The sequence below is a fragment of the Sinocyclocheilus anshuiensis genome, unplaced genomic scaffold (genome assembly GCF_001515605.1).
Source record: "Sinocyclocheilus anshuiensis isolate Anshui unplaced genomic scaffold, SAMN03320099.WGS_v1.1 scaffold1251, whole genome shotgun sequence".
Taxonomy (NCBI): domain Eukaryota; kingdom Metazoa; phylum Chordata; class Actinopteri; order Cypriniformes; family Cyprinidae; genus Sinocyclocheilus; species Sinocyclocheilus anshuiensis.
The window spans coordinates 298702-323229 of NW_015539970.1; the positions used below are offsets into that span (position 1 = coordinate 298702).

Here is a 24528-nt window from a genome sequence, read left to right on the forward strand (position 1 = left end):
ATGTATGAGGTCGGCTTTGCGCATGCGCGGCTCAGAAGTGACGCACGCGGAAACGAGGATTTGTAAAGAAGAATGTCGGAGGATTTCGATATAAGCCAAGAGGAGACTGGTTTTCCTTTGCTAAAGTAAGGAAACTTTGCTTCCTTTGCTCCTGTTAACAAACGTTGGTTTTCACGAGACTCACCGGCGCATGCGCAACACTGACCTCAGAGGTCTTCCGCCCGGAACTGCTTCCCTTTACAACAGTAAGCGCAAGCTAGATTAAAGTGATTATTACATTTTGATTATGGATATTTTCTTACAAAAACGCATCGATTCGCTACAGAAGGCCTTTGTTCACCCCCCGGAGCCGTGTGAGACACTTTTTTTTAATGGATGGGCGCTTTTTATTTAACTTCTTTTGGACTGATGCATGCAACACCCGCTGAGTGCCATGAAACAGCTTGAAAGATCAAAGACCATTTTTAATATAACTCCGACTGGATTTGTCTGAAAGAAGAAAGTCATATACACCTAGGATGAATTGAGTGTGAGTAATTTATGGGCTAATTTTCATTTTTGAGTGAACTAACCCTTTAATATGTGCTTTATAAGTACTAATAAACAGCCAACAAGCAACTAGTTAATAGTGAGCAGCTAGTTAATAGTGAATAGTCTTATAATCTAAAGTGTTAAGAAATATCTATTTATTTAAGAAAGATTATTTTTGCTTTTTACTTTTACTTTTCCATACACAAATCATATAGTGACAATAGGCTGTTAAGCAAAAAAAAAGAGAAAGTCTCATCATTTACTCGCCCCCATGTCGTTCAAAACCTCTATGATTTTGTTCTGTTGAACACAAAACAATTTTGAAACATTTTTGTTTGGTTTTGTTTTTGTCCTTACCAATCGGGTCTAAAACAACATTAAACAACATCGACTTTCATTACATGAACAAAGAAAGATCCACATTTTTCAAAATGCCTTCTTTTGGAACATCTTGATGACAAAACTTTCATTTTTGGTTGAACTCATCTGTCCTGTCCTGTCCGATTCTGCATATTCAAATTTGTTGTCACTGATTACAAAACAGTTTTTATGTGATAAACTGATATGTTTTAACTGCATCAAGACCTGGAGGATGAGGAGCTGCGCGTAGGGTAATGTGTGGTGCAGCTCTCTAAGCTCTCTAACCAGACCAGATAGTTTATTATTGTGACATGCTAGTCAGGCCTTATACGAAACATCTAAGACATCTAAGAAAAGCTGAGTGACCCTTTGGCCTTTGACCCTCCAGCACACTAAGGCTCAAAGCTAAAGTCAAGATTATTTTCTTGCCTTCATTTTTGCCTGAGTTGAACATCTGTCTCTTAAAAAGCCATGCCATATGCTGCCATTGTCTCCGGAGATTCTTATCTCGTCTTACTGATCGATGACAGCGGCCAGATTAAAGCAGCAGTCATGTTTTGGATAATAGCAGAGTACATTTAATGAGCTAAAAGTCACCTCTGGTGTGGAAACTCACAAAAAAAACAAACAGAAAATTCAGAAGAAGAAAAAATGCTAAAATGGCACCATTCTTTTGCAACACAGAAATTTTCCACAGCTGGCAAAACTGTTTAGTCAAATCTTTCGGTTAATAGGAAGATGAAAAAGGGATGTTTGTGTAAACTTGTCGATGTGTGAAACTGTATTGAGTGAGTAATTTGTGATACATCGATTTATTAAGCAATACAATGTTACATCTCTCTTCTGGCTCTTTCTCTCTCTCCTTTCCCTCCCCTCATCTCAGTTTGTGATGCTCATCAGTTGCCTTCTGAATGGAGAACAATAGGGCCTTTTGAAGATATAAATCTCACTCTGTGTTCAGGCATGAAATCTGGGCAACCAAACAAAAAGGGCCATTGAGTGTTGTGAAGAAAAAAACAAGAAAGAGATAAGATGCCCCACGTCGAGTATAGCAGAAACCAGTCAACTGCCCCTAGGCCGTATCTTAGAGAGAGATATATGCTATTAAGCATCAGAAATAGACAGAGCTTGGAGTGGGTCACGCACCTCCCCTTGATGTCCTCCCCCGTGCTCTCACTTCCATCAGGGGCGAAGTTTGCTCAGAGGACACCGGAGCAACAACATGCGCTGACTTCTCTTCCAGACAGCTGAGTTTAAAGTTTAAAAGTGCACTCTGTTTCAAAGCTCTGGCCTCTCACACCCGGAGGGACCCTGAGTGCGGTGTCTTCTGCTGAGTCATGGAGTCTTGCCCTTGGTCTTATACAAAATAACATAACCTATATAATTATCGTGGCTCGAATCGATCACACGCTAGAAAAAAAAATATATATATATATATATATATATATATATATATATATATAGTATAGAAAACATTATACGTAAAAAATAATTTAATAATATTAATAATAAAATAATAAATAAATTCTAAATTTTCACAGGTCACTTACTTTGATATAGGTACCACTTCCAAAATATCCAAACCAACATTTGAGTTGTGATTCAGTTGTTTCACAAATCCACTGTCAACGATATAGCTACAACACAGCAAAAAAAAAAAAAAAAAGTTACATGAAGGTAGATGAAAAATCAGCTTTGCGTTTGGAGAATTGAAAAAAAATTTAAAATATAAAAGAGAAAGTCTCATCATTTACTCGCCCCCATGTCGTTCAAAACCTCTATGATTTTGTTCTGTTGAACACAAAACAATTTTGAAACATTTTTGTTTGGTTTTGTTTTTGTCCTTACCAATCGGGTCTAAAACAACATTAAACAACATCGACTTTCATTACATGAACAAAGAAAGATCCACATTTTTCAAAATGCCTTCTTTTGGAACATCTTGATGACAAAACTTTCATTTTTGGTTGAACTCATCTGTCCTGTCCTGTCCGATTCTGCATATTCAAATTTGTTGTCACTGATTACAAAACAGTTTTTATGTGATAAACTGATATGTTTTAACTGCATCAAGACCTGGAGGATGAGGAGCTGCGCGTAGGGTAATGTGTGGTGCAGCTCTCTAAACTTTGTTTCCAGACCAGATAGTTTATTATTGTGACATGCTAGTCAGGCCTTATACGAAACATCTAAGAAAACGCCCCAGAGCTGAGTGACCCTTTGGCCTTTGACCCTCCAGCACACTAAGGCTCAAAGCTAAAGTCAAGATTATTTTCTTGCCTTCATTTTTGCCTGAGTTGAACATCTGTCTCTTAAAAAGCCATGCCATATGCTGCCATTGTCTCCGGAGATTCTTATCTCGTCTTACTGATCGATGACAGCGGCCAGATTAAAGCAGCAGTCATGTTTTGGATAATAGCAGAGTACATTTAATGAGCTAAAAGTCACCTCTGGTGTGGAAACTCACAAAAAAAACAAACAGAAAATTCAGAAGAAGAAAAAATGCTAAAATGGCACCATTCTTTTGCAACACAGAAATTTTCCACAGCTGGCAAAACTGTTTAGTCAAATCTTTCGGTTAATAGGAAGATGAAAAAGGGATGTTTGTGTAAACTTGTCGATGTGTGAAACTGTATTGAGTGAGTAATTTGTGATACATCGATTTATTAAGCAATACAATGTTACATCTCTCTTCTGGCTCTTTCTCTCTCTCCTTTCCCTCCCCTCATCTCAGTTTGTGATGCTCATCAGTTGCCTTCTGAATGGAGAACAATAGGGCCTTTTGAAGATATAAATCTCACTCTGTGTTCAGGCATGAAATCTGGGCAACCAAACAAAAAGGGCCATTGAGTGTTGTGAAGAAAAAAACAAGAAAGAGATAAGATGCCCCACGTCGAGTATAGCAGAAACCAGTCAACTGCCCCTAGGCCGTATCTTAGAGAGAGATATATGCTATTAAGCATCAGAAATAGACAGAGCTTGGAGTGGGTCACGCACCTCCCCTTGATGTCCTCCCCCGTGCTCTCACTTCCATCAGGGGCGAAGTTTGCTCAGAGGACACCGGAGCAACAACATGCGCTGACTTCTCTTCCAGACAGCTGAGTTTAAAGTTTAAAAGTGCACTCTGTTTCAAAGCTCTGGCCTCTCACACCCGGAGGGACCCTGAGTGCGGTGTCTTCTGCTGAGTCATGGAGTCTTGCCCTTGGTCTTATACAAAATAACATAACCTATATAATTATCGTGGCTCGAATCGATCACACGCTAGAGCTCACATGCTCCTGAGAGCGTGCTGTTGTTTAGCCCGTGTTTCATGCGTGACACACACTGACATGTTTTGGGTTATCTGCCCATCTATAGTTGCATCTCTTGCTGTGGATGGAATGATTCTCTCCACAAGCTTTCCAAGATCTAAATGAAGATTTTTCAAATCTTGGATGCACAGAAAACCACATTCTTTTATCTTAAAGAGAGTCGGCGGGGCAGAATATATATATGTATATATAGCATGTATCAACATTGTACATATTTTACCTTTTTTTAGTCATTAAGTCTTCTAATAAGGCCCTGTCGTTAGACTATATTTTCTTTTTTTTTTTTTTTTTTTACAGTTCTTCCTTGTCTTGTGATTCCCAACTGTGAGAGGGAGTTTAGATGTTTCAGTAGCCCCTCAGAATTAAACTGTTAAAGTTTGATTCATGTTTATGAATCAGTTCAAAGTCTTTCACACACCTGATCTTTGATCTCTGGCAACTTTTCTCATCACTCAAAAATATCACATTTCCGTGTAACATTATTCATATTTTAACTATTTTTGGAATGAATGAATAAGTAAATAAATAAATAAATAAAATTTACACTACACCAAGGTTTGGGGTAAGAAAGACATTTGTTTATTTTTTTATTTAGGAAATTAATAGTTTTATATAACAAGGATGCAAAAGTGACAGTAAAGACATCTGTAATAAAAGAATACTATTCAAATAAACAGTTAAAACGTTCTAATAATCAAAGAACACTATTAATAGCAATGATGCTGAAAATTCAATTAGAAAAATTGTCATTTTAAATTGTAATCATAATTCACAATATTACTGTACTTTTGATAAAATAAATGCAGCCTTGGTGAGTATAAAAGACTTAATTAAAAAACATTGAAAAATCTTTCTGACACCACATTTTTGAATGTAGGCTACATTAATTGCCGTTTAATTTGATGGATTGCTCTGTTTTTGCATCGAAATTAAAAGAAGTAACACCACATGGGAAACATGTCTTGATTGTGTTTTAGTTCTTACATGACACATGTAACAAAAGACTGATAAATATTGAGATATCGCCACTGAGATGGGCAGCACATCAGCTCAGAAGACGGTTAAAGGCACCAAGGGGGATCTGGGAAACTCAGAGGAATGTGAACTCTGCTCACTTGACCTAAAGGTCACAGTGGTAACCACTGAGCCTACCAAAAAACTCTGCTTTGGTTGGGAACAATTCTATGAGACTTGAATGTGTCATTTCTTCTTTCCTTGGTAAATTTCCCCCAGCGTTCCCTGCACTGGACTCTGTAAAGTCAGCATCTTGTTTCAGTTGAGTCCATAATGCTTTAGGGTAACCAACCCCCGCATCTACACCATCACCATCCTCCTCTCTCGCTCCCTGCTGTGGTCAAAACAGTCACAGAGCTCAACGGTAACTGAAAACCAGTTCTCACCTGCCCTGCCCGGTCTGATGGGCCTATCATTGGCATATCAACACACCCATTGACATTCATATGCGAGATGTTGCTCCTGCAGGAGCTATTTGTTGTCTGGCAGTGCATCTCCACAGGGATTGAAACACCAGGCTAAAGAAGAGTCTCTGCTGTATGGAAGGTGTGAACTGCAGGCCTCACTGTGGAGGACGCCGGCCATTTACTCTTCCCTCCAACTTTCGAATGATCTGGTGACAATAAAGGCCTTTCAGCCAATAGGAAAGGGGAAAGCGAGAGTCTGACGCATGGATGATGAGGTGATGTGTCCTGACCCGTCATCAAGAAAATGAACCACATCACAAAAGCTCTGGGCACAAGAAAACTCCCCCCTCCTTCTCTTCACTCCATCACACCCAACCCCCAACTCTCTCCCTGGAGAAGAAGAGGAGACTGTTTCAATATATGAGCTTATTCATTACATTCTCTCATCTGACACACACAAAAAACGTATTCTGCCCCGATCCCCCTCCCTGAGGTTCTGGACATTCTGAGAAAGTGGCGAGATGCAGATGCGGTGAAACATTCTTCATGAGCATTTGCATGCCTCGCATTCCTCCACAAACAGTTTAGACTTTATGTCATTTACAAGGCCGAAGAGGGAAAAAAAACAAAACAAGAAGGGTACGTGACGAGAGGAGAAAGAGAATGAAAAATGGGAGAAAGATTAATACACATCTGACCAACAAGTGCTTCTGCGAGAGTTGCTAAACCACCGTCAGCGATTTAACCTTCTCTCTGAGTGCGATGAAAAACAGAGAAGGCGCTGATTTGTAGTGAAAAAGAAAGAAATGCTAGCTTACCATTCACTGTCTTATTTATCATTTCATGTCTCGTGGCACGCGGGAAAACCGAGCGATTTCATTCGTGAGGCATTACGCAAATCGCACTACGTTAGGCTGATCAGACACGGGTTTCTGTCTCGCACTAAAAAACGGATATATTTATTTCTACATGTTCACGTTTTTTTCCTGTCTTTAAAGTCCGTTTCTAGCGCTTGGAGACGGTCGGTGTTGTTGCCATGCGATCTCCATTCAATGCCCGTGTCGGAGGATGCTGCACGTATTCACTATGCATGGGTTATCAGCAGGGGGTTGCGATCAATTTGGAAAATTTGGTTGTAATTGGAGTTTTAGAACATAATATATTGCTTTTAATTCATTTTCCCCTTTTCATTCGATTTTTATAGTAGTCCATATATTCAGCTAGATACATTTTTCATGTTTTTGTTTAGTTAATCATTTATTTACTATGTTTTTTCTCTTTACAGTCGTGATATTTAATCGGATTAGATTTTTTCTGTGAAGCGCGTGGAGTCTTAATATGCAGACGCTCGGGCTTTAAATGAGGCGAGAGTCCACATTTGGTCAAGCTTTTGGGGTTTTATGCGACTAAACCCCGTTCTTATCAATGAGGGTACTTATATTTTATGTTACTTTTTTAATTCGACGTTTGTAGTTATTCCATCGTCGATGGATAAATAGTCAATGAAGCTTAATGAAATTCGCTCGAGCTCGGTCTTTTGTTCCAGAGCTGCCGTCTGGGTTGGCAATGCATTGTGTGAGTTGCGTGCGGCTCTATCGCCCTCGCTCGGCGGTGCGCGCTACTGCAAGGCGTCACCTCGAAGACATGCATTGTTTACGTGACGAGTCACTGATATGTCCGTCGACGATTCAAGGAATGCCCTGCTACATATATAATAGACCCGTAGTAAATATTCATCCCTGTTGGTTTGTGTTGCATTATTAAACTGACAACTGAATGTTCCTTTCTCAGGAGAACGGCCACGTTAAGACCAATGGCGATGTCTCTGCCAAAGCAGAGGGAGATGCCGCCACCACCAACGGTTCTGCGGAGGCAGCCAAGGAATCTGAGGCTGGAGCCGGCGACGCCATCGAACCTGCGCCCGCCGCTGAGGGAGAGGCTGCTAAACCCGAGGGCGAGGCCACCAAGGAGACCCCCAAGAAGAAGAAGAAGAAGTTCTCCCTGAAGAACTCCTTCAAATTCAAGGGCATCTCGCTGAAGAAGAACAAGAAGAGTGCCGAGGTGAAGGAAGAAGCTGCCGCTGAGTCTGCTCCGGCCACCGAAGAGAAGCCTGAGGAGAACGGGGCGGCTGCTGAGGAGAAGAAGGAGGAGGAGGCCAAGGCTGAGGAGACACCCGCCCCTGCCGAGACCCCCAAGGCCGAGGAACCCGCTGCCAAGGCTGAGGAACCTGCTGCCCCGAAGGAAGAGGCTGCTGCAGAGCCCACAAAACCAACAGAGGAGACCAGCTCAACACCTGCACCATCCGAACAGAAGGAGTGATTGTACTTCACAAAGGACTTTGTGAACTGTTTTTCCAAGAAAAAATATATATATTTATATATATGTGTATATGTATACATATGTATATATACATGGATATATGTATATGTATATATACACATGTATGTGAAAAAAAGACTCCTCGTGCCACTTTCTTCAAGATTAATAACAAATGACAGACTAGATTCACTAGTTCACTTCCCTGATTAATGGCTCAAAGATCTGGAATTCCGAGCGAAGGCCGAAACCTCTTGGAAGCGGGATGTCAACGCTAGAGTGAGTTGAGGATGAGATCAAGGAGGAGCATCTTTCAAGCCCACCACCGAATAGATGCGACTATACCGATGAATTGCGCAAGATCAACATCACCACATATAATGACTGTTTAAAAAAAAAAAAAAAAGGAAATCAAAAAAGACTTGCCAACTTTCTACATTCCTATATTTTAACCCAAATTTAAGTATTTTGTGGTGTATAGAGAACCATTTTAAATATCCAGAAGGCTTTGTCTCGTTTGTTTGAAATCGCATTTTAATTTTCATCTTGGCTTTAAAAAAACAAAACGAAATAAAAACACATTTGAGCTTGCTTTGTTCACATTTGAAGTTTTAAAAGAAGCAGAGTTGTTATGTGTTAAATGTGAGCCTTGATCTGCTTTTTGGTCTCTGTAAATACATTTGACCAATTTTGTTCTTTATTTTGCTAATGTTTAAAGATGTTACTGGTTTTATTGTAAAGTTGATAATGGTAAATAAATGTTGGTTACCTACAGATGCTCACTTTGTGTTTGTCCTTCTTCACAGTGGCTGTTTTCCAAGGTAAAGCCCCCCCCAGAACATATTCATGTTTGGTCACATGTCACTCATAAGCCACTTTACCTACATTTAGACATGTAAAATTAATCCACCTGGAGAAATAGAAAACATCTTATTCATACTTTACGACATATAGATACATTGCAACAAGCCACACTGAAACCTATTCAGTGATGTGGCAGTGTTTAAATAGAGTAATGTATGAAATGAACTTCAAATAAAAATACCTTAATATAAGACTGGATCACCAAAGAACAAGCATAATTCACCTCAGAAATGACCAAAGCTGGCAGTTTGTAGACTGGTAAAAATATCTAATTAAATAATCAATAGTCTCTTGTATTTCATTACATGCTCATGCTTCAGATTTCATTCATGGTTCATTGATGCTCAGACGATTTTGCCTTGGCAACATTTTTTTAAATTATCAATTATGTTCAAATCAGTTTTATTAATTAATTTGCATTTTTCTTCCAAAGTAATTGAATTTTAAGCAAGGTATGGTATCTGAGGCATCTGATGATAGACCGATTCATTTACGAAAATAGACGCGTAAATTAATAAGTTAATGGCTTACTGCGCAGATTTTTTTTCCTACCCCTCCATGAATGAGTAACTATCACATTTTAAGTAAAATAAAGTATTATAATATTCGTCTTTTTTTCGTCTGTGTCTGGATGGTAATGGCAACAGGTTTATCGCTGGGGATTGGGGGATCAAATATAAACATATGGCGCCATCATGTGTTGATTTGAAGTATTACAGTCACACTTGCAACATTTTCTAGTTTCACATGAGCAACACACACGTGATCTATGGACAACGTGCAAATGTTTAGAAATATTTATTGCACTTAGACTTAGGTTTCTGAAAAATGTGTTTTATTGCATTTCTCTTCTGACAAACACTCCTGTCATATGTGTGTTGAGAGGCACCATTACTAATAAATGTTTATCACACTGTTGATGATGCTTTTTGTGCAGTTGGTCTTATTTAAGCACTGAATTAAAACAGTTAACCATCTGTCTGTACTTTTTTTTGGACTTTCTTCCTTGACTCTTTATCTTCTTTCTTCTCTGTATAAATAAGTTCATATGCATCATCTGGGCTTATTCATTCTAAAATATTTGATTTAAATAAATGGGAAAAACATATCTGAGAGTGTACTGATTTGTCTATGTTCAAATTACTCAAAACCCACCATTTAGAGTTACTTTTAATTATCACACTGTTGATGATGCTTTTTGTGCAGATGGTCTTATTTAAGCACTGAATTAAAACATTTAACCATCTGTCTGTACTTTTTTTGGACTTTCTTCCTTGACTCTTTATCTTCTTTCTTCTCTGTATAAATAAGTTAATATGCATCATCTGGGCTTATTCATTCTAAAATATTTGATTTAAATAAATGGGAAAAACATATCTGAGAGTGTACTGATTTGTCTATGTTCAAATTACTCAAAACCCACCATTTAGAGTTACTTTTAATGTGGTGTGTTATTGGTTTCATTATATTGCTTTTGTTATGTTATACTGTTTTGTGATTTTTTATCTCTTTGTGCCTGAGTATACTTTAAAAAGAGCTCTGTATAATTGTATTATCATTATTTAAAATGCATGTGCTTTCAGCTAGATTATATCACAACAATAACTTTGATAGATAACCTAAGATGTACAGTGCATCCGGAAAGTATTCACAGCGCTTCACTTTTTCCACATTTTGATATGTTACAGCCTTATTCCAAAATGGATTAAATGCATTATTTTCCTCAAAATTCTACAAACAATACCCCATAATGACAATGTGAAAGAAGTTTGTTTGAAATCTTTGCAAATTTATTAAAAATAAAGAACAAAAAAAATCACATGCACATAAGTATTCACAGCCTTTGCCATGACACTCAAAATTGAGCTCAGGTGCATCCTGTTTCCACTGATCATCCTTGAGATGTCTCTACAACTTGATTGGAGTCCACCTGTGGTAAATTCAGTTGATTGGACATGATTTGGAAAGGCACACACCTGTCTATATAAGGTCCCACAGGTAACAGTGCATGTCAGAATAGAAAAAGCGCACAACACAATATGGAGAGAAGGGTTGTTAATTAAAGCATCAAGGATAGGAATAGATGGTAAAATGTATAATTGGTTATCTCAGTTTTTATTTGAACGAACATTTATAGTACAAGTAGGAGCGTGTCAGTCATCAGTTTTTAAGGCAGAAACTGGTATTCCACAAGGGAGTGTAATAAGTCCAATTCTTTTTAACCTTATGATTAATGATATTTTTGACAATTTAGGATATGGTGTGGGATGTGCATTATATGCTGATGATGGTGCTATCTGGAAGAGAGGTCGAAATGTACCCCAAGTGATTTCAAGTATGCAAACAGCTATTAAAAAGGTGGAAAAATGGAGTATAGAATGGAGTTTTAAAATGTCAACAAATAAATCATATGTTGTTCAGTATGAAAAAATAAGTTTCTAAAGATATTGAACTACTATTGTATGGAAAACCTTTAGAACAAGTAAAGGTTAAGTATCTAGGAATTTGGTTAGATGGGAGATATACCTGGAAAAAACATGTTGAGGGAAATAGATTAAAAAATGCAGGAGGATTTTAAATGTGATTAGGGCAATAGCTGGAAAAGAATGGGGTGCTGAAAAAGAATCAGTGTTAACAATATATCAAGCTTTGATAAGATCTATAATAGATTATGGATGCATGATTTGACAGGAACAGCAAAAACAAGGAATAAATTGATAAATAAACCATGACTGCATAACAGCAAAAGTAGGTGGCGATATGCACACAGGATGTAACACGCCAAAAAACGGAAGAAGAAGAAGAAGTGCATGTCAGAGCACAAACGTTTTGAGGTACAGAAAAATGTCTGTAGCATAGAAGGTTCACAGAAGCATGTAGTTTCTCTTACCCTTGATGGAAGAATTTTGAAACAACCAAGACTCTTCCTAGAGCTGGCCTCCTGGCCAAACTGAGCAATTGATGGAGAAGGACTTTGGTTAGAGCTGAGCTTCATGATCATATATGCAGATGGAAGAAACCTACAGAAGGACTGACATCACTGCAACGCTCCACCGATCTGTGCTTTATGGCGGTGTGGCCAAACTCAATCCTCTCCTCAGAGACACATGAAAACACACTTGGAATTTGCAAAAAAAAAAACACCTAAAGGACCCTCAGACTCTGAGAAACAATATTCTCAGGTTTGATGAACCTCAGTTATAAGCATAATGTTCGAAGGAAACCAGGCACTTCTCATCACCTGAAGAGTACCACGCCAAAAGTAAGGTGTGCTGGTAGCAGCCTCATGCTGTGGGGCTGTTTTTCAGCGGCAGGGACTGAGGGACTCATCAGAGTAGAAGAAAAGCCCAATGCACCAAAATATAGAGATGGTCTTAATGAAAACCCAGTCCAGAGCAATCAGAACCTCAGACTGGGCAGAAGGTTCACCTTCCAACAGGACAATGACCCTAAGCACACAGCAAGAGTAGCTTATAGACAACCGTGTGAATGTCCTTGAGTGGCCCAGCCACAGCCTGGGATTGAACCCAATCAAATATTTCTGGAGAAACCTGAAAATGTGTGTCTGCCCCCATCCAACCTGACAGAGCTTGAGAGGTGAACAGGTGAGGTGAAGAATGGCAGATAATTGCCAAATGCTGATGAGCAAAGCTTGTTGCATCATACCCAAAAATACTTGAGGCTGTAATTGGTGCCAGTGGTACTTCAGCAAAGTATTGAGCAAAAGATGTGAATACTTATACTTGTTGTTTTATAAATTTGCCAAGATTTCAAACAAACTTTCACATTGTCATTATGTGGTATTGTTTGTAGAATTGAGGAAAATAATGAATTTAATCCATTCTGGAATTAGGCTGTAACATAACAAAATGTGGAAAAAGTGAAGCATGTGAATACTTTCTGGATGCACTGTATATCCGATTTATTGTTTTAGGCTAACTTGTTTTGTCTCTAACGCAGTTTATTTACTTAAATGCAAAATACCTACTACAGCACTGCAAAAAAAAACAAAAAAAACAATTGAGTGTAAAATTTTGAAAGAGATTCGTATTATGTAATCAGGTTCCAAAAAATTATCTGTAATTAGATATTACATTTTGAAATGCTCAACGTTATTACATGTCATGCACAAAAATGTATTAATTCCTAGCCACACGCTATAGCCACTGACAGGTGACCACTAGATTTACAGAAATGGTTTCACTTTGTAGGAGACACATGGCAAAACATTACTTTGCAGTATAAACTTTGCCTGTGCATCTCTATCGACTGCAAAGAATTATACATCAAGACTTAAAAAAAAATAATAATAATAAATAAACATTTGGTATCCTTGATTTCTCAAACTATCTGATCAACCCTTGATAAACATTTGGATTATTTGAATTAGTAGCCAATGAGTCATTTAACCATGTATAACTGTGTTTTTGGAAGGCTTTTGTCTTTTAAACACATTACAATGCACAAAATCAGTGTAATCCACACATGGATGCCAGAGCAACATCAGTAGTGTAGTAAAGTTATTTGTAGTTTTGTGAATTGGTAGTGTATTCTGCTTCAAAAATGTACACAAATGCACTTTTGTGATATATTTTTTTTAGACAGCAATCCATGCTTCTGAATTTTGGGACAACATCACTCAATAAATTAGTATAAAATCAATTATGCAAGTTACTAAAATTATGTATATGAAACACTATGTCATCAACATATCCAATGAGAGAGCCACACCTGGCTCTTTGACAAAAATCATTTCAAATCAAAAATCTCGCCAGATCTCTCACCCTTTACTGACAAATGATATATTACACAAATTATACATTACTAGAGATCGGTCTATATAGCAGGCAACATTTGAAGTGGATCAAAATCTTTCATCAAAGTTGTCCTAAAACAAAAACAATACCCGTTCTTGTCTTAGGACAACTTTGATTAACTTTTTTGATCCACATCAAATGTTGACTGCTGTTTATATTAGCTGACGTTTAAACAGCTGTGAAGTAAATAGAACTAAACCTAAATACTGATTAAGACAGCAAAAGAAATGATTGGCGGAGACACGCAAGAGCAACGCCCTCCGTGATGGAATCTGAACTGTGATCGAACTCCCCAGGGAAGTGTGAGCAGTCCTATTCTTTTTATCATATTTCTTTAAAGGTATTGTTAGGAAATGGGTCGAGGCAATCAAGAGTGCAATAAAATATGTTTAAATACCTGAAAAACACAGGAACAATAGATAGAATTTTCTTTCTTCCAAATTTATGCACACTCCACGCTCCAGATCAGTAGGTGGCGGTAATGCACCTCTTTTGCTGGTTTGCCAAACCGCCATAAAACACCAGAAGAAGAAAAAGAAGAAGAAGAACTGTGATTGGCTGAAAACTCACCGAGACAAGTTGCTATTGAAGTTCCTCAGTGCGCAGAAAGCCCGGCAGGCGCAGGCTGTAATTGGAGGGTAAAATGGCGCTGAGTTCTCAAGGAACAAAGAAGAAAGTTTGTTATTATTATGACGGTAAGAACTGCATTTTTACCGGCGATATGTCGAGCTGTTATTGTCAGAGAAATGAAACGCAGTGTCTGCTTTGGATAAATTCTGCATAACGCTTAAGTTCCTGAGTGCAGCCTAATTGTTAGCCGGGTTTAGCCGCACGGCGCTAATGCTAGTGTTAGCTTAGCTGCTAGCTGCTCTTCATCCTGTTGTTCTTCTTATTCACTGTTAGAATCAAGACCACAGCATGGAGTTAACACCAGCACATTTCACACACTTTTTTGCAAGTGCAGTATATGTATGTACACGTTATCACACGTATTCTTTATTTTCCGCATATAGCGTCGATAAAATTAGCTTTACGTGATGGACCGTAAGAGTTTAGATGAATTGAGCTCGCTGCTTTTATTCATGTCTTCACTGTTAGCAGCAGTATCACTCCGAGCGTGTCAGAATGATGCTGTACTTTATAGCGCAAGATGTTTTGTCTCCCCCGAGCCCCCGCCCCGCCCCGCCCCCGTTTTTGCTCTCATCTGCTCTTATAGTCACGAATGAACATCATGTTTAGGTTTGCGATGTAACGTTAGTAATGCTCATTTTGAACCATGCAGCTGGCTTTGTGTCTAGTTCTAGGCCTGTTTGAAAAAATTGATTAGTCCATAAACTCAATAATTAAGCAATAATTCAGATTTTCTTTAAAGCATATTTTCATAAAACAAATGAACATATTTGATAGTTCATCTTTAAGAGTGTAGTAATATTCTGTATCTTTATTTTTGTTTATATATGATTCTATTTATTTATTAATATTATTTTTTCCTTCTTTCCCAGGGGATGTTGGGAATTACTACTATGGCCAGGGTCATCCCATGAAACCCCACAGAATCCGCATGACCCACAACCTCCTGCTCAACTATGGGCTGTATAGGAAAATGGAAATTTATGTAAGAGACATTAATCACTTCTTTTTATGCTTTATTATTATTATTTTGGCTAAGCTGATTTCTTCACTTGTTTGCATGTTCAGCGGCCACATAAAGCCAATGCTGAAGAAATGACCAAGTATCACAGTGATGATTACATCAAGTTCCTCCGTTCCATCCGCCCAGACAACATGTCTGAGTACAGCAAGCAGATGCAGAGATGTAAGTTGCTGTTTTGTTTTTTCTTGCTCAAGATGTTCTTCTTGTATTTAGAAGTCTTAAATACAAAAAAGACCTCAGGAGAGTTTAACTATGATGCAAGTTGCTTCACTTTGGACTTGTTTCTGTGTCTTGAATGTACAGTAAACATGTTTTATTGTCTCTGCAGTTAATGTAGGGGAGGATTGTCCTGTCTTTGACGGCTTATTTGAGTTCTGTCAGCTCTCAACAGGTGGATCTGTTGGTAAGTGTGTGTGTGTGTGTGTGTGTGTTTTTTTTCTCCTTTTAAAGTTTACAGAATCTTCTCACAGTTTGGTACAGTTAAGTGTGTGTGTTTTCCTAACCATATTTCCTAATAATTTTTAGCTGGGGCTGTGAAACTCAACAAACAGCAGACAGACATTGCCATTAACTGGGCAGGAGGCCTTCATCATGCCAAGAAATCTGAGGCGTCTGGATTCTGCTATGTCAACGACATCGTACTCGCCATTCTGGAGCTGCTCAAGTATGCCCTTTAAAAGAAACTACTACAGATAATACTTTTATTGCTTCGTTTTTATTAATGCACCCACACACTACCGGTCAAACGTTTGGGATAGTTAAAATGTTTTAGTGTTTTTGAAAAATGTCTCATGCTCACCACTGCTGCCTTTATGTGAGCAAAACTCTAAATGGGAATATGTTAAAATGTAATTTTATTCTTGTGATGCAAAGCTGAATTTCCAGCATCATTGCTCCAGTCTTCAGTGTCACATATATTTTTCAATGTTGAAAACCGTTTTTGCTGCTTAATGTTTTTGTGAAAACTGAAAGACTTTGCCATTTCAACCAAAGGCCTCATAAACCTTTCTAGGTACCATCAAAGAGTGCTTTACATCGACATTGACATTCATCACGGGGATGGAGTTGAGGAAGCTTTCTACACAACAGACCGTGTCATGACTGTGTCCTTCCACAAGTATGGAGAGTATTTCCCGGGTACTGGAGACCTCAGAGTAAGTATTTCAAGTTAAATAAATACTTTCTGGTTAAAAAGGAGTGCTAAGCTAAATATTAAATTGTTTCCCTCTTTTTATCAGGATATCGGTGCAGGGAAGGGAAAATACTACGCAGTGAATTACCCACTCAGGGATGGTATAGATGACGAGTCCTACGAAGCCATATTCAAACCTGTAAGTCTAAAACTTCCCAGGTGTAAAAAAAAAAAAAAAAAAAAAAAAACCACACAAGCATCTCTAACGTGAATGCTGTTTGTGTCTAACCAAACCCTTGTGGGTTTCTCAGGTCATGCCAAGTGTGTGGAGTACATGAAGAGCTTTAACCTGCCCCTGCTCATGCTGGGAGGTGGAGGCTACACCATCAGGAACGTGGCCCGCTGCTGGACCTATGAGACGGCTGTAGCGCTAGACAGCACCATTCCCAATGGTGAGACACTCTGATTGTGTTAGATTTGTCACGTTTTGTTCTCTCCATGGTGAACACTATTTAACTTGTTCTTTTGTTCCATCAGAGCTCCCGTACAATGACTACTTTGAGTATTTTGGACCTGATTTCAAACTTCACATCAGCCCCTCCAACATGACCAATCAAAATACAAATGACTATCTGGAAAAAATCAAGTAAGTGGGATGAAGGGCCACACATGCTCCATTGATGATTGAAGTTAGTTTGAATGAGAGTATGGTTGCAGATCTGTTTTTGATTTGACTTGGTTTGTTAATATTGGGTTTTATGGGATTTGTTTTGTTCATATTAGAAAAAACCCAACTGACTTTACTCCGGAATGCTAATTTTAACGTGTAAAGTTTATTTGTCTGTAGGGTGTACATTGAACAAGTGTTTTGTAACTGCCGCCTGTCTTTTTTTTTCTATGCAGACAGCGTCTGTTTGAGAATCTGCGGATGTTGCCTCATGCTCCAGGGGTTCAGATGCAGGCGATCCCAGAGGATGCTGTTCAGGAAGAGAGCGGAGATGAGGAGGATGACCCTGACAAACGCATCTCCAGTGAGGGCCACCTTTATTCACTTGTTGGCAGCTTTTTCTTTTATCGCATACTCCCAAACATGGAAACTCCTTGACTTGTCATTGCGGACCTTTTAATGTGTACTGATGCAGACAAATAAACGTTTAGTTTGAGATCTGAGTTCTGCAGAGCCTGAGTGCTTGTTGTTTTTCTCATCTTTAGTCCGTGCCCACGACAAGCGGATAGCCTGCGACGAGGAGTTCTCAGACTCTGAGGACGAAGGACAGGGCGGCCGGAGAAATACAGCCAATTACAAGAAGCCTAAACGAGTGAAGACTGAAGAAGAGAAGGATGGAGAAGAGAAGAAAGGTGAGCCAACAGGTACAGTCGGTTTCTTTCATTTCAGGCTCATTCATATTAGTAAGAACAGCAGTTACACTTTTGTTAGGTTGCACTGAAGTGAGTTTGGGCTGTTCACATATTGTATAACAGCACTGTATTATAGTAAAGAGGTGTGACATTGACACGCAGTCCCTCTCGTTTGATACCAGATGTCAAAGAGGAAGAGAAAGCTTCAGAAGAAAAAATGGACACAAAGGGGTGAGTTATCTCTCACATCGTGGATTATGAAATATGTGCTCAGGTTTTCTGGTTGTGTAAAACATCACTCTAAATGGCAGGGCTTGCTTTATTCATTTAGAAAAATCCACTCAATAGGCTTCATTTATTTTTTTATAAGGGTTTTTTTTTTCAGCTTGACAGCTGTTTTGTAAACGTCTAATTGAAATTTGATACTTTTAAAATATGAACGTGTATACAGTACCATTTCACTTTAAAGATTACTTTTTCATCAATCGTGAATTAAATTGATCAAAAGTGATGGTAAAAACACTTTATAATATTACAAAATATATTCGTTGTTTTGAACTTTCTACTCAAAGAATTATGAGAAAAAGTTTCATGGTTTCTGCAAAAATATTAAGTAGCACAACATGCGTTTAAAGGAACACTCCACTATTTTTGAAAATAGGCTCATTTTCCAACTCCCCTAGAGTTAAACAGTTGTGTTTTACAGTTTTCGAATCCATTCAGCCGATCTCCGGGTCTGGAGGTAGCACTTTTAGCTGTAGCTTAGCATAGATCATTGAACCTGATTAGACCATTAGCATCTCGCTCAAAAATGACCAAAGAGTTTCTATATTTTTCCTATTTAAAACTTGACTCTTCTGTAGTTACATCGTGTACTAAGACCGACGAAAAATGAAAAGTTGCGATTTTCTAGTCCGATATGGCTAGGAACTATACTCTCACTCCGGCGTAATAATCAAGGAACTTTGCTTCCATACCATGGGTGCAGCAGGCGCAGTGATATTACACAGCGCCTGAAAATAGTCCCCAGCACGCTCCCTGTGCAAGCAGGTGGTCATGTTGGTTGTTGACGGAAGTTAGCCTATTTTCAGGCGCTGCATAATATCATTGCGATTGATTTCTGAAGGATCATGTGCCACTGAAGACTGGTGTAATGATGCTAAAAATTCAGCTTTGACATAAGAATAAATTATTTTTAAATATTTAAATAGAAAAGTTTTTATATTGTAATGTTTTTTTTCTCTTTTCGATTAAATAAATGTAGCTTGGTGAGCATAAGATACTTTTCAAAACACATCTCACCAACCCCATACTTTTTAACTATACTGTATTTACAGAAAAATCAAGGATCCATATATGCAATGTTTCTAAAACTCCTGATTTTTATTTGCAGGCCAAAAGAGGAATTAAAAACAGTCTGAGAAAAGGACATGTGGTCCTGATGGATGCATGAACTTGTCATACACCCTCATCCTCTCAAACGTCAAACCCACATACACATCCTAGGTGTTAGCTCTAGTCCTGAGCTAAGGACTGTAAATTATTTTGTAAGACTCGTTTTACTATTTGTAATCTAATGAAGCGGTATACAAGTTTTTACATTTACAAGTGTTTCTTTTTTATTTTCTTGTGCTTTTGAAACCATGTTTGTTTGCCTCCCACCGGTAATCCTTATGTTACTGTTTACCGATGATAGCACCTCAAACAGGATAGCACATATCTTTTCCTTTCCCGTCATGGGAATCTCGCCCCTTTAGGTTTATTTATTTTTTAATCATGGATTGACACTTATTGGCCGCTCTTATTTAGATTTCTCTGCGGATGCTGTTTGCGAATGGTATCCTTTACCTCGTTTTTAAGCGTTAAATGTTTGTTTTTATTAAGATGTCTGTCTTGATGGCTCTGTATTGAACTTTCCCCTGTCTGGCGGGGCATGGCAAAGGCTTGCTGTATTGCTGTTAGATTCCAGATTCTTTTCTGTTGTGGTTACGCTAGCACGTCAGTCACACGGCTGACTGGATATAGCCGTTTGGAGTTCCAGAGTTCAGTGGTTGTGAAATGTCCTTATTATAACAATGACTTTGGTAAATAAAATAAAAAATTCTGATATTTTGTGGTTTTTCTTCATGTTCAGAGTTTGTCTAGCAGCAGCTTTGTAGTAAGTATCATTGCTCCGATTAGGATGTATGTTTGCAAATGAAACCATTCAATCAAACACCGGTAACACTTTACACTAAATAAAGGCTCAGTTGATTCACACTGGTTAGTGCAGTAGGTATAACAGCATTTCATGTTAATTTCTACTATGCTAAATTAACGTGATAAATACAGTCAATAGTAAGTAATTGTGTTTCTGAAGAGCTGGGTAGTAACTGATTACATGTAATCTGGATTAAGGAATCAGATTACAAATAAGTACTTGTAATCAGACTACAGTTACATTTATACTAATTACATGATTACATATTGTTCACACAATCGTAATAAATTATTCATAATTTTTCGATTCCTTTCATCTTTCAAATGTTCCTTTCTCAAATATTTTAGATTTTACAAAATCTTACAAAATACAATATTTGCTGAGTGTGTATATATATATATAATGTACATGTGACCCTGGACCACAAAACCAGTCATAAGGGTCAATTTTCCGAAATTGAGATTTATACATATGCTGAAAGCTGAATAAATAAGCTTTCCATTGATGTATGGTTTGTTAGGATAGGACAATATTTGGCTGAGATACAACTATTTGTAATCTGGAATCTGAGGGTGCAAAAAAAAAATCTAAATATTGAGAAAATCGACTTTAAAGTTGTCCAAATTAAGTTCTTAGCAATGCATATTACTAATCAGTTTTGATATTTACAGTAGGAAATTAACAAAATATCTTCATGGAACATGATCTTTACCTAATATCCTAATGATTTTTTGGAATAAAAGAAAAAGCAATAATTTTGACCTATACAATGTATTTTTGGCAATTGCTACAAATATACACCAGCGACTTCCAAGATTGGTTTTGTGCTCCAGGGTCATATATATATATATATATATATATATATATTAGTATATAAAAAAAATTAGAAGACAGTTTTAACAATAATCTTGCTTTACGGATCTTTATCAGAAAGTGTTTAAACAATGTTTTTCATACTTGTTCAATGAACCATAAACTATTCTTAGGCTTTTATAATAACTTCGATATATTTCTACTGACTGAAAAAAAACAACAGAAGGTGCCCAGGGTTCCTGATCACTTGCATCATAATCCTGCTGCAGAGACATGAGGACAGCAGATGTGGCCAGAGCAAAAAACTGCAATTAAAAATAAAATATCTCATGTAAGATACCTAAGACTGTGCTACAGGTGGACAGGAAGAACAGCTTATTGTCCTTGCAGTTGTAAACTACGTGTAACCATATATATGACTTTTTCTTTTGTGGATCAAAAGTATTTTGAACTTTTGGTTTGGTTTCTAAACTTCCTCTGAAACACATGCAGGTGAGTTAATGACAGCATTTCCATTTTTAGATGAACTATCCCTTTAATGCAGTGATGGGCAAACTTGGCCCTTCCGGGCCACTTTCCTGCAGAGATTTGAGCCAAACCTGATAAAATTCACCTGCCTGTAGCCTTCTAGTTGTCTTGAAGACAATGATGAGCTGGTTCAGGTGTGTTTGATTAGGGTTGGAGCTAAACTCTGAAGGAAAGTGGCCTGGAAGGGCCAAGTTTGCCCACCCCTGCTTTAATGTGTTTACTGGGGGAGGGTGGGAGGGATTTGCATTAGTTAAACCAAACATATCCATTTTAGTATTTCTACAGTGATGGAACCAACATGTAAAAAGACGAGCAGTAACCAAACAGGACACTTTATATCTCAAACCCAGTTTATTCAGAATGTTCAATATATTAAATACACATTGCATTAAATGCTTTAAATGAAATATTTGTATGTGGGTGACAGTATAAAACACAATCGCCATGTTCAGCCTTGTGCAGTCAATCAGGTGTTACTGCTGTGATCAACTGGTGATCTGTCCTGGATATTGGGAACGCTGACGGTCACTGGTTATTATGCCTCAAGCTCAAAATCAAAATACTGGGGATCGAAGTAATGAATTCTTACATAACCATCCTCTCCTCCACTGCTGTAACTGTGGGTGCAAGAATGAATGAATGGTTAAGAAAATCATGAAGGATAAATATTGTAAACTAACGACTGATAAATCAAGTCATAAGAATACAAACGCAGAAACTAACCTTTTCCCATCCGGGTGGAAGGCCACACAGTTGATGGGGCCGAAGTGTCCCTTCACACGACCGAACTCCTCTTCATAAGCCGCATGGAAAAACCTAGAAGAGATTTTTTATTTATTTATTTTGAATGAATGCATTTTCATGATTTTAAGATCACATTTAAAAATCCCTAATTGTTTTCCACGCGGAATCACAGCCGTAACAGCACTAACCTGGCCTCGAATTTGCCAATCCTAGTAGAAGTGGTTGTGACTTCCATGGCCTCCTGACCACCTCCCATCACCACCTGAGCAACACAGAACATCTCTGCTATTGCCAATGTAGAAAAGGATTTGCTTGCAGTTAAATGAACTGTAGCATGGGAGAAACTACAGAAGATTTCAGAAACTTGCATGGTCCATGTTGGGCGAGATAGCAGCGGAGTTAACAGGTCGCTCTGTCTTGAAGGTTTTGATGTGTTCGAGGTTTGTGGAGTCAAACATCTGCACAATGAAGGAAGCCATATGTGAGTCAGACTAACCCAGCATCATTCCTGACAGTCTACCATTCAGTTTTCAACACAAACCTTGGCAGTACAGTCTTTGGAGGCACTGATGAGCATCGTAAGATCCACAGACGTCTGGATGTCGTTGATCTGTTTGGTGTGTTCCTTCGCCGCCTTCAGAATCTCCCCTGACTGAAGAATCACACATTAGACGACCAACATCTCTTAAATCGCGCTAAGATTTGTCATGTTTTTGAAGTCTCTTTTGCCCACCAAGGCTGCATTTATTTGGTCAAGATATTACAATTTTAAATAGCCGTTTTTAAATATATTTTCAAAAGTCATTTATTCCTGTGATGCAAGCATCATTACTTCAGTGTCCTTCAGAAATCATTCCAATATGCTGAGCGAAACATTACTTATTATCATCATGTTGAAAACAGTTGTTCTACATAATATTTTTGTGGAAACGTGACAAAAGATTCTTTGACGAATAGAAAGAACAGTATATATTTGAAGTAATGAACAATGTACAGTCACTTTTGGTCAATTTAATGCATAAGTATTTATTAAAAAAAATTAAAAATAACAAATCTTCCTGACCCCAAATTTCTGAACGGTAGTGTAAGAGAAACTAAAGGCACAAACCTTAGCACTGTACTGGTTAATTTCTCCATTTTCATGGCCGGCAATCACAAACTCTCCCAGCGGACCCCACACAGCACTGGTGATCTTTGACTCGTTGCAGGGAACAGACAGATATGGCTGGTTGTCCTCTGTGGGAGAGAAACAAAATATTAGATATGTTTGATAGGAAGCATCACCAGTATTGCTTTAATCACCAGTGGTCAAATCCTAACCGATTTGTTGGGGGTCTCGCAGGTCGAAATAGTTGAGAAAGCACTGGTAGCCCATCTGCTTGTCTGTGGAAAACATTATGATGTTCCCACTGAAGTCAAAGCCACACGTCCTCACCGCCGAGCTCGTCTCCAGCAGAGCCAGCTGCTTTCCTGAGGAAGTCCACACACAAACCTCATTCAACAAGACTAAAGGTGCGTGATTGACATTTGGTAAAATGCTGCTTGTTGACAAAGCATTTAAACTCCTATTAAATCAGTTTTTATTCATTTATATTCATATTTTTTGGCTAAGTGGTTTGTGAAAAAGCGCAACTTACAAATACAAAGACAACAAAAACTCACATTTTTGATGAACATTTCTATTTCTAAATTCAAAATATTTAAAAAAATTCTTTTGAAGGGCTTAACGTTTAGTGTGCATGTAGTTTTTATTGTCTGGAGATTGTATAAAAAAAAACAGAATTATATTTATATATAATTGTATGTATATAGAAGAATGGCATGCTTACGGGTTTTTTTTTTTTTTTATAATATCTAAAATAACTATATTTAATATTTAAATTACATGTAGTTATTTTAGATATTATTTTTTAAAATAATACTATTTAACATTGTTTATTTGGCAAAAAGAATACTATGGAAAAACAAGGCTAAAATTTAAATAGATGTTTAAATAAGTTAATTGCCATTTTATTTAAAATATTAAAATTCATTTGTTGGATTTTTTTTTGTCGTGTGTCAAGAAAAGAACAAAACAGAGAGGCATTTGATAATGCACTAAACTGCCAACCTGTCTCACAGTCCCAGAGCCTGCAGCTGTTATCAGCAGATCCCGTCAATACGTTCTTAGTGTCCCCTTCGAAACATGTTCAGAAAAACTTTTCCAAAAACAAATGACTCGTAGTAAAGAACAGTGCAGGTGAAATATTCATCTATAGCCAAATGCTTTTAGTAAAAACAGAAATGAATGAGCCTGATCTAGCACTGCTCCAACAGTACAGCAGATCTTTTAGAAAGGATACAGTCAGCATCCACACACCAGACGGCACCTGTGTGTCCATTGTAAGTGCCAAGCCTTTCTCCATTGACAGAGTACCACGCATTCGCAACCTGCAATGACAACATACATGTAAAACAAAATAATCCTAACCCCCCCCC

General features: G+C 37.9%; 1 protein-coding gene and 2 pseudogenes across 1 annotated transcript in view; 2 read left to right on the plus strand and 1 right to left on the minus strand.

Annotated features, from left to right (window-relative positions):
• The first annotated feature begins 7384 nt into the window (after nt 1-7384).
• On the plus strand, nt 7385-8713 carry LOC107687094 (MARCKS-related protein pseudogene; annotated as a pseudogene).
• A 5458-nt stretch (nt 8714-14171) lies between these two features.
• Nucleotides 14172-19870, plus strand: LOC107687083 (probable histone deacetylase 1-B; annotated as a pseudogene).
• Nucleotides 19871-21642: 1772 nt separating this feature from the next.
• Nucleotides 21643-24528, minus strand: part of LOC107687089 (eukaryotic translation initiation factor 3 subunit I-like) — a 3770-nt gene continuing 884 nt past the window's right edge. Inside the window, exons 3-11 of the mRNA XM_016484265.1 lie at nt 24393-24480; nt 24161-24226; nt 23371-23520; nt 23159-23286; nt 22592-22702; nt 22419-22508; nt 22239-22312; nt 22030-22122; nt 21643-21923 (exon numbers count right to left, since the gene is read on the minus strand). Coding sequence (XP_016339751.1) covers nt 21842-21923; nt 22030-22122; nt 22239-22312; nt 22419-22508; nt 22592-22702; nt 23159-23286; nt 23371-23520; nt 24161-24226; nt 24393-24480 — 882 coding nt within the window. The 3' untranslated portion in view covers nt 21643-21841. The remainder of the gene's footprint in view (nt 21924-22029; nt 22123-22238; nt 22313-22418; nt 22509-22591; nt 22703-23158; nt 23287-23370; nt 23521-24160; nt 24227-24392; nt 24481-24528) is intronic.